Raw genomic sequence first — 11,147 nt, 5'->3', positions numbered from 1 at the left:
TCCACTCGATAAAAGTTACCGTGAGTGTTCTCGGTGGTCAGGAACAAATGTAATCGCATGGCAGGATGCTGTAAAAGGACCAAACTTCAGCCAGGAGAACAACTGAGATAATCCATCCACAATACGAGGTTAGTCATTCATATACTGCTGCATAGGCTGGGCTGTAGTTACATCCTAAGGTTTTAAAAACTGAGCTTAAATAAATGATTAGCGGTAATAAAAGACGAGGGAGGTCAACAGTGATCACTGACTGTTTTAGGAGCTTTTTGAGATCAAATAGAAGAAAATACATAACATTAAACATGTTAACAACACAAACGCAGACTACTTTAGACCCGGAAGTAGGATTCGTCGCGTCATCACTGAACAACCGGATTGCAGCATAACTAAGGGAGGATTCAGGGTCACCTGGTCCAGCCCTAACTATATGTTTTAGCAAAAAGTAAAGTTTTAAGCCTAATCTTAAAAGTAGAGATAGTGTCTGTCTCCCGAATCCAAACTGGAAGCTGGTTCCACAGAAGAGGGGCCTGAAAACTGAAGGCTCTCCCTCCCATTCTACTTTTAAATACTCTAGGAACAACAAGTAAGCCTGCAGAGCGAGAGCGAAGTGCTCTAATAGGGTGATATGGTACTACAAGGTCATTAAGATATGATGGGGCCTGATTATTTAAGACCTTGTATGTGAGGAGCAGGATTTTGAATTCAATTCTGGATTTAACAGGAAGCCAAAACAGGATAAATATGCTCTCTCTTTCTAGTCCCTGTCAGTACTCTTGCTGCAGCATTTTGGATTAGCTGAAGGCTTTTCAGTGAGTTTTTTGGACATCCTGATAATAATGAATTACAGTAGTCCAGCCTGGAAGTAATAAATGCATGAACTAGTTTTTCAGTGTCACTCTGAGACAGGATATTTCTAATTTTAGAGATGTTGCGCAAATGGAAGAAAGCAGTCTTACATATTTGTTTAATATGTGCGTTGAAGGACATGTCCTGGTCAAAAACGACTCCAAGGTTCCTCACAGCATTACTGGAGGCCAAGGTAATGCCATCCAGATTAAGAATCTGGTTAGATATCATGGTAGCTTCACTGCTCTAGATGCTTTACAGAATATTAAATACAAAACTCAGTTCAGTGAGAATGCATTGTGTCCAGCTGTGTGTTGAAGATGAATCTGTACTTTTTGAGAAAATAAATGTTACCAGAATACAAAGAAACTTATTTATCCGTGTTTCTCTAAGAGCAGCTGACATGATTGTCAAACACACACTTACTGCTGGTGGTTCCAGGTGTGCTCAGTAAAGTATGTGAAACACCATCCAGGAGATGGTGAATATTTAAAAAGGAAACATGAAAACAAATTATTTAATTAACAAATTAATCAACAGCAAATTTCACATTTTTTTCTATTACATAATAATAATAATAATAATAATAATAATGGATTGCATTTATATAGCGCTTTTCGAGACTGCTTTACAATTCCAGTTGTAGCCACAGCTGCCCTGGGGCAGACTGACAGAAGCGAGGCTGCCATATCGTGCCATCACTCTGCCTATCACTAGTAGGCGTTAGGTGAAGTGTCTTGCCCAAGGACACAACAACCGAGACTGTACGAGCCGGGGGTGGAACCGGCAACCTTCTGATTACAAGACGAACTGCCAACTCTTGAGCCACGATCGCCCATAGCCGTGTAACAGAGAAAATAAGTGACTCTTCCTACATGGGTTCAAAAAGCGCGATTACTGAGTGTCATTTCAGGAAGTCACCATATGTTTGAGGAGAGAAAACGGAGGCAAAATGCAATGCCAGTTTGGTCATATGCAGCATGTTAATGGCTTGTAATGCATCGAAATTAGAAATCCATTATCTCAAATTATTTTTATTTTTGAATTGAGTAAATTATAAATACCGCTTGAAGAAGTACACAAACCACTGCTGTCTGGACTGTTCTCCAGGTGACAATCCTCAATCAGCTTTTAGCTTAGTTTTAGTTAACTATAATAAACTTGATTCAGAGCACAATGCCAATGATAACAGCATAACTGGATGGAAAAACAGGCAGTGGAATATGGGGCGCCGTTTGTAAACTGAAACATGCCGAAATTAACAGCAACATTTTTCCACATTTAGCTCTAAATCTTACAAAAACATGTTTTTTCGAGTCATTTTTTACAACATTTAGTAAAATATTTGTAACTTTTCATATTTAAAACAGGATTTTAAATGTTAAATCTAAATGCTAAATGTTAAATCTAAATGTTAAATGTTAAATCTAAATGCTAAATGTTAAATGTAAATATTATATTTAAATGTAAATGTTAAATGTAAATATTATATTTAAATGTAAATGTTAAATGTAAATATTATATATAAATCTAAATGTTAAATGTTAAATCTAAATGTTATATATAAATCTAAATGTTAAATGTTAAATCTAAATATTATATATAAATCTAAATGTTAAATCTAAATATTATATATAAATCTAAATGTTAAATGTTAAATCTAAATGTTATATATAAATCTAAATGTTAAATGTTAAATCTAAATGTTATATATAAATCTAAATGTTAAATGTTAAATCTAAATGTTACGGGAAACTAAATATTTAGCTAATATGCAAATTTATTGTACGGGTCAACGGAAATACCAAAATAAAAGCTTCAAGAAAACCTCCCGCGCTAAAGTGTGCCGGTCGCGGTTAGGTTCTGTGTTTGCGCTCCTCTTACGGTCACTTTTGACTGCCATGAGCTGCTTCGACTATTCCCTACCAGCATGTCCAGCGATTTAGCTGAAAACATTGGAAGAGCCGTTTTGTCGGCCATCCAACGATTCAGCGGTAATGCACCCTCGACCTCACAAACGCCGCAGCACTTGGTAAGTTTATTGTATAGCATTTTGGACGGGTTGATAGCAGTGTTAGCAAAACTAGCAAAGCTAAATTACTTAGCTAGTCCTCAATTATTTCATTTGGTAGGCAGCAGACAGAGATCGAACATCATACAACTCTATTTATTTATTTGGTAGGTAGGTAACAGTCGTTCTTGATGTAAATGTTTCCTTAGGAATCCAGCAATGCACCTGGACCAAGTAGACCTGCCATCTCCACTGGGATACCATACTGCTCGGTAGGCCTTCTTACACATATCATTTAATTCATTTATCATGAAATTTCCCCTTGTGGGACTAATAAAGGTGTGTTATCTTATCTTAGCTGACTGGTTTTGATATACAGTCAGGTTCATAAGTAGTTGGATACAGACACATTTTCTAATGTTGCTTCTGTACATTACCAGAATGAATTAAAAATGAAACTACTCCAATGCAGTTGAAGTGCAGACTTTAAGTTTTAATTCAGTGGGTTGGACTAAATGAATGCATAAAAATGTGAGAGGGAAAAATTAATTTGTAAACACAATCCTATCATTTCAGAGGCTCTAAAGTAATTAGACAAATTAAATAACTGAAAATAAAATGATAATTTCTATTACTTTATTCAAAACCCTTTGTTGGCAATGACAGCCTGAAGTCTTGAAGTCATGGACACCACCAGATGCTGGCATTCCTCCTTACTAAGGCTCTGCCAGGCCTTTACTGCATTGGCTTTCAGTTGCTGTTTGTTTGTGGGCCTTTCTGTCCTAAATTTAGTCTTCAACAACTGAAATGTATGCTCAATTGGGTTAAAATCCAGTGACTGACTTGGCCATTCAAGAATATTCTATTTCTTTACTTTATTAAAGTCATGGGGTGCTTGGACTGTATGTTTTGGGTCATCTTCCATCTTTATTATTAAATGCTGCCCAATCAATGTGACTACTTTTAGCTGGACTTAAGCAGACAAGTATGTCTCTGAACACATTCAGCTGCTTCAGTCCTGTGTCACATATTCAGTAAACACTACCAGTGCCACTGGCAGCCATGCACGCCCAAACCATCACACTGCCTCTGCCATGTTTTACAGATGATGTGGTATGCTTTGGATCATGAGTCGTTCCACCCTTCTCCATACTTTTTTCTTGCCATCATTCTGGTAGAGGTTGATCTTGGTTTTATCTGTCCAAAGAATGTTTTTCCAAAATTTAGCTGGGTTTTACTAGATGTTTTTTTTTTTTTTTTTTTTTTGTTAAGTCCATTCTAGCCTTTCTATTCTTGAGGCTTATGAGTGGCTTGCACCTTGCAGTGAACCCTCTGTATTAGGGCTGTTCGATATGACGATATGAAAACATCTATCATTTCATATTATACGCTATCATTTGTTCTGTGGTGTCGCAAAATAAATTTTACGTCAATATTTTTCATCGTTTTGATGGTCACTGTAGTAGCTGTATTAATTTCTTAATTTTCTTTTTTCTGTTATGTTCTCTTTGACCGCATGTTGTCTGTTCACAGTAAAATTTTCAAAATGCAAACACTACGTCTCAAATCAATTCCAGGCCTTTTATCTGCTTAATTGGTAATGACATCATCATTTTAATATGGATACCCTAAATTAAAGCTTAGTCTGCACATCATGTCCATGATATAATTTTGATTGGAATATGTTTCAGTAAACGGGCAACAAAATAAAACTTGTTAGGGTCCAAATACACACTGACCTAATTGCAGGCCTTTGCTACTCTAATTGAGTGCTCAAAGCACTTTATACAACAGATCTCATTTACCCATTCACATGCACAGATTAATACAAGCACTTTTTCTGTCCAACATTCGCACACAGTCATAGTCGGATAAACTCATTGGGAGCTCTAGATTAGAGCACCTGGGAACTGAATCACCAACTTGACCAACAATCACCAAATGCTAATCTACAAGATACAAAAGGTTCAGTTTTCTGTGTAATGGGTAGACAATAGTAAGATGGTCTGAGTCTACAGTTTGTTTGTTTGTTTTTAATGAACAGATAACAGAAACCTTACGGATGTATTGTAATGCATAGGTGTCTATCTGTATCTGTGTTTGAATTCATTTCAGGTTCCTCTTCCATCAGTTCCTCAAGCTCATGCTACGCGCTCACATTTTGTGAGAAAAAACAAGACCTGCAAACACTATACAAAAGATGTTGTGTGCTTGCCCTTGTCTTCAGCATCAACGTTTCTCATACCGAGAGGAGATTCACGAGCAAAACTAGCACAAGATGGCCTTATTGGGAAGATCTCCTTTACATCTGACTGGTCTGAAGCACAATTTAGAGAAGAAATAGCAGCAATCTTCAGAAGAACATTTGCACTGTCAACTGGCCAGACATTCCCTTTTGAGTATTTGAGTACAATTAGAGGATGTAAACGACTAATGAAACCAAATGTTTCTAGCAGTTTTCTTTGGGGTGGCCAAGAAGTTGGCTCGATTTGTTCCACCACCTGCCTCTATATAATGGCAGGGATACAAAAACCTGCACAGGTAAACATTTTATATTGCAGTGCAGAAATATTTATTGTCTAAAAAGTGAGTCTGTTCCCTTAACATAATTTTATTAATTGTATTAATTAATATTGCAGTTTCAGCAGGTGTAAACAGTTTTTAGTGCAGCCATGTGCCTCTGTGTTACCAGTGATTTGGTGCAACTGTATTTGATTTTATGTAGAACATGCTTTCTTTTCCCTCAGGAGGAACCAGAAGAGCTGTCTGATAGTGACTTTGAAAGTCCAGTCTGCCGGAGAAGACGAGGTATGTGATGTGAATGAAAACCTAGTGAGGTTCTAAGCTCGATGACCAGTTAGATTTTGTTACTGCAGTGCGTAATAATTCCTGGGGGGTTTGTTTGATGAGAGCATCGTTAATTTGTCCGATTGGGGCGATCGTGGCTCAAGAGTTGGGAGTTTGCCTTGTAATCGGAAGGTTGCCGGTTCGAGCCCCGGCTCGGACAGTCTCGGTCGTTGTGTCCTTGGGCAAGACACTTCACCTACCGCCTACTGGTGTTGGCCAGAAGGGCCGATGGCGCGATATGGCAGCCTCGCCTCTGTCAGTCTGCCCCAGGGCAGCTGTGGCTACAACTGTAGCTTGCCTTCACCAGTGTGTGAATGGGTGGATGACTGGGTGTGTAAAGCGCTTTGGGGTCCTTAGGGGGGACTAGTAAAAGTGCTATACAAATACAGGCCATTTACCTTTTTAATGTTTACAAATTGTCACAGGTGATTGCAGCCAAGGAGGAATATGTGCCCAACTTTCACTTAAACTAATATAAGGATATATAAAGGCTGTTAACATTATGAAGCTAGTCATGCTGACCTTCTTTCCTTTGTTCAGTGCATCATGCGTTGTCTACAACACCAGGTGAAAGTGAGGCCAAGCATCAGGAAACAGAGAGCTGCATTCAAGAGAGTGAAAATGAGGGACAGGCAGAGGGACAGCAGATGTTTCCATATAATGTGGCAGAATTTGTGTAAGCTGTTGTCTAGGGGTTAAAGAAATCCTTCATTTTAGATGTTGTTTAGGATATTGTTTTGATGCAAGTTTCCAATTTGCATGTTTGGGGTTTTTTTGCTGAATGACTGCAACTTTAGGATTTACATTTAATTTTTTTTTTTTTTTTTAATGATGTAGTGTGAGAAATTCTTCAAGGCTGACATGTTTTATGATTTCTAATATCTCTTATCTACTTAGCCCTATTTTTCTGGAGGAAGATGAAGCTCTTGAAGAGGCAATTCAGCGTAGCCTCCTAGAAGAGTCTGATAGACAGAGTGAAGTTCATATTTCAAGGTAAGATTTGAAAGTAACCTTTGATAATTGAATATTTTATTTGCATCTTTACTTGCATCATTTTTTTGCAGTTACACAATTACAAAGGTAATTGCTCATTTCTGACTAATTTAATATGGACTATCACAACATAATTATATGTTGTAACTCTGTGCACTTGAGTCAAATGTACAGCAAATTTCCATTTTTCCCCAAGATCTGTTTGTCATTGTCCCTTTTTTATATAGGTCTTTTAAGAAGCTCAGCAAAGAAGAAATTGAAGGTCTTCTTAGAGCTCATAGTGAGAAAGTCATTACACCAGGAACAAGACAACTCCATATCAGTCGAGCCAATGTGTGGTCGACTGCTTTGCGTCAGTTCAAGAGACCCAAGTTTGCAGAAAGCTGTGAGATGCTTTATGTCACATTTGCAAGCGATGAACATGATACAGAGGAAGATGCTGCTGACCTTGGGGGGCCAAGGCGGGAGTTTTTCCGTTTACTGGTGAAGGCCATCTTTCAGGACAGTGGTGCTTTTGAAGGTAATAGGATTTCACAGTCAAACTAACTAACTTACTTACTTACTCAAGGCCTAAAGGCTTGTTGACGACACTCGTTTTTATAATGTTACAAACGCAACAACCACCTGATCTGAACATTGTTTGACAGAACATTAACAAGTTAATAAATGACTACAGATAATAAATCTGTTATGTTCTGTGTGTCTGAAACAGTAAAAAAAAAAAAAGTAATACATTTTTGTCTGTCAATCTCAAGATATCAGTTTGGGGTCTGTACAGAATATACTTTTTTGTGTGTTATTTTTCAGCTACACCAAATGGATGCACACTGAAATTTAACATCCTACACTTGCAAAATGGAGTATATCGAACCATTGGCAGGATGTTGTCCACGATAATAGTGCAAGGTGGAGAAGCACCTGCCTTTCTCTCTCCACATGTAGTAGACTACATTGTGTCAGGAGACATTCTTCAAGTACACCTAACACCGGATGATATAGGTGACCCTGAGTTAAGAGAGAATCTGAAAAAGGTGAATTGCAATATTATAACAAGAATATTGTAATATTTCCTATATTCACAAGTCTTCTGGTCTTCTTTTATAATATATAATAAATACACTTTTGGTTATTAGAGGCAATTCCATGTATTATATTTTCAATTTGTTTCCTTTTTGTTAAAAAAAAATATTGGTGAAATACAGCCAAATAAACCAAAACAAAAACGTTTCGAGTCCAATTAAAATGAACCATCTGCAGTATTTGTGTACACTGGTAAAAAACTAACATTTAAAGTGTTTTTCTTAAATATTTAGGTTGTAAATGCAACAACTCAACATGATTTGGAGGAAGCAGTCAGCTGCTGCGACTCATGGCGATATCAAGTTGAAGGTCTTCCACTCACAGTCACCATGGCCAATAAAGATCTGTTTGTGAAAAATGCAGCTCTATACCTTGCAGTTCTGCAACGGCAAAGCTGTTTCGATCAACTAACTGATGGCTTGTCCTACACAGCAAATTCAAAAGTGTTAAATTTTTTGGTGTTAATAGTCTTCTTGCAAAAGTAGAGTTAATTTTACTCTAAGCAGAGTCACATTCTTTTAATGTAACTCTGAGGTGTAAAAGGATAGTAGTTAAAATCGAGTGTTAAAAATGAGTGTTTCTCTGTCAAATCTGGAGGTGTTACAATGGAAACATTAACTCTTGACCTCTTAACTCTGAACTCCTACAGGGGCTATGACACCAACAGAGTAAATTCGCAGACTCCGCCCCCAGCACGGCTCCAATCGAAGCTGAAGTGAAGCCGTTTCAGAACATTTTGCTCTACATATTTGAGTTGTTTGCCATGCTTGGTAAGTCATTTTTTCAAAGATTGTTTCAATTGTTATTAGCCTTTACTTCTGTGGCTCTTTGGAGTTGAGACAAAGCTGTGTGAAAGGCATTAGCCACGTTGCTCGCTGATAGCATAATATTCTGTTTTAGCTAGCTGAAAGGTATTGTTTGCGGGCAAATACCACAGCCTTGAAAAAAGCTTGCATGTGAATTTTCAGTCAAACGTTTGGTCAAATACACCTAAAACAATGTCTAGAATGTGAAATGTTGGTATAATGGTGCTACTTGAAGCCTGAAAACGATCGCCCATAAAAAAAAACAAAGAACGAGCAAACAGCAGTAGCAGACGTCCTGACTGGATTCTACGGTAGCATAGATCCCTCCAGAGTTTTGTGCACACGGTTTAGGTAAAAATGAAAAAGGTTGAGGTTTTACATTTAGTTCAGTATACCTGTTGCCTGTGTCCTTGTCTTTTGGGAAAATACTTTACACAAGTAATGGCTCAAAGAGGATTCCTTTTTTTTTTTTTTACTGTGCTGCAATTGTTTACTGGATTATTTGTGCCATTAATTAGTGTCAACTAATTTTTATTCAATCTCCACACAGGATATGCTTGTGAAGATGGAATATGGGGGAGAGCAGAAGTGCGTTGAAGTTCCACAAAGGGAGAAATAAGTGATGAGAATGCTGTTATTTGCATTTACCATGTCAGACCTTTTGATAAACAAAATTCTAATAAAAGTGAGAACATGTACACTGTTACATCTTTCAGAAAATGTTTTGAAATTGTGGTGCACAGTTCAGAATAAATGTTTTTCAAAAACCATTGCATCTTTTTAGTAAATGTTTATTTCCAAAAGAAATTTCTAGAAGTTCAGAACAGTAAAATTCCCGCTTTTTAGAATGAATTAGAAGATAACTCTTACGTAGTTAAACTAAAATACTCTTTGAGAGTTAATATATAAACTCTTAACACCAAGTGTTAAATTATCAACTCCAGACAGATTTGGTGTTTAACACTAAATCAGAGTTAACGTACCAACTCTCCAAAAAGAGTTAAATTAACACTCTCTGGTGTGGACCCATATAGACACTTTAATAGTGTTGAAATCAAATCCGACAGTGTTAATTTGGACATGCTGGATTTGCTGTGTACTATGGAGTGAGAGTTATATTTTTTCTGTATCAATTGGTCATTATTTTATAATCATTTAGAGTGAGCTACTTTTTATATTTAAAACTGGAATTTAACCATTATTTAAACGTTTCTGTCTAGATTTTATCACTCCTGAGAGAGAACCCCAGTTTGCGTGTTCTGCTTGACCTATCGGGGGAGGACAAAGATCTGACAGCCAGTTTAATTGCTGGGGTTCTCAGGCCAAGCTATTCTGTCCTTGGGAGCAACAGAAGAGTTAGGGAGGAGCTGATGGTGGTCAAATTTCGGGAATTTCTCCAGTGTGTCGAAAGTAAGCAGAAATTCACATAATGTAGTCTGGCCATGAAACAATTCGGGACACTAAAGTAAAACTTTGTCTTTTTATGTCACATGCGCGCACACAAAACAGGAATAAAGATGTATGATAGCTTACAACTGACAAGCAAGGCAAAGACAGAACCTCTGTATTTTTTATAAAAACATTAGCCATCATTTAGTTGTTAGCTCAAGCTTTAACTATTTTAGTGTCCCCAGGTTAACGGTGGTTTTTCTTTGTTTTTAGATGAAGAGCTGAGAGACTCACTTGGAGAAAGGACTCTTACCAAGGATGAAGAGGCATTTGTGAAGGCTTTGAGGCCTGGTTACATCTTGGCTTTTGCCACCGGGAGCAGCAAGGTTCCAGCCATAGGTTTTCAACCAGCTCCTAAAATAACATTCATTCACGATGAAAGCAAACATCTCCCGATTGCACACACATGTGCAAATGAGCTTCAGCTTTTTGTGAATGAAACAACAATGGCTGATGATGATGCTTTTCATTACTGCTTCTTAGTAGCACTCATGAATGGAGCTTTATTCAGCACCATCTAAACATGTTCCAAAAAAAGTGAAATTAAAATGGTGGGTTTGTTAACTCTAATCCTGTTCATTAATTGTAGTTTCAAGTAACTTTGCTTCATACAAGATAGTTGAAATAAATTCTGACTGCATTTAATGTTGAAATGTAATAATTTTCAAAGCTTCAATAGATTTATAAAAATGCTAACTCTGTATTTTCAACGACAAATCAATAAAGTCACTGGTGTAATACAATAATTTTATTAAGCTTTTCTTTTTTAAACAAGGACACTTCAAAACAGTTTATGCACAGAGTATACTAAACATGCTTTGTAGAACAAGCCAGGATTACTTAGACATCTAACAGCAACATTTATTAAGACTATTGCAACTTTACAATGATTAAAACAATACTGTAGATAATCTTGTGAATTGATTTAAAGACTGACTGTTCCGTGTTGATAATTTTCACTGTTATACTGTATTACAGTGTGAATTTGATCTTTACTTCAATCTGAATAACTGGTTTTACCCATAAACTAAAAGTGGTTGTAGCCTTCTGAATAGCCTATGAGTCACTGTCAGTCATTAACTCTGAGTCCTTATGTGGCAGGAGGCATCACTGCT

The 11,147-nt window shown here is 37.1% G+C and overlaps 1 protein-coding gene across 1 annotated transcript; it reads left to right on the top strand.

The window, feature by feature from the left end:
• The first annotated feature begins 2,717 nt into the window (after positions 1–2,717).
• LOC146626279 (uncharacterized) lies at positions 2,718–10,553 on the top strand. Its single transcript, XM_085360419.1, has 11 exons — positions 2,718–2,878; positions 3,067–3,129; positions 4,973–5,398; positions 5,605–5,665; positions 6,245–6,380; positions 6,602–6,697; positions 6,925–7,217; positions 7,505–7,728; positions 8,011–8,220; positions 9,804–9,993; positions 10,246–10,553. The coding sequence occupies exons 1-11, from the start codon at positions 2,777–2,779 to the stop codon at positions 10,551–10,553; spliced, it is 2,109 nt and encodes a 702-aa protein (XP_085216545.1). The 5' UTR covers positions 2,718–2,776.
• Positions 10,554–11,147: the final 594 nt, after the last annotated feature.

Source organism: Diplotaxodon limnothrissa, linkage group LG8 (assembly GCF_057381915.1).
Source record: "Diplotaxodon limnothrissa isolate DT_005_m linkage group LG8, D_limnothrissa_male_GT1.1, whole genome shotgun sequence".
NCBI lineage: Eukaryota > Metazoa > Chordata > Actinopteri > Cichliformes > Cichlidae > Diplotaxodon > Diplotaxodon limnothrissa.
Note: the sequence above shows the minus strand (reverse complement) of the source record. Positions and strands in the feature narration are given on the sequence as shown.

Bases quoted from the DNA above. Each gene is read 5' to 3' on its own strand.
- LOC146626279 (XM_085360419.1), top strand. From the start codon at position 2,777: ATGTCCAGCGATTTAGCTGAAAACATTGGAAGAGCCGTTTTGTCGGCC. The intron at 5,666-6,244 runs GTATGTGATGTG...TCCTTTGTTCAG, and splicing joins AGTCTGCCGGAGAAGACGAG to TGCATCATGCGTTGTCTACA. The intron at 9,994-10,245 runs GTAAGCAGAAAT...CTTTGTTTTTAG, and splicing joins ATTTCTCCAGTGTGTCGAAA to ATGAAGAGCTGAGAGACTCA.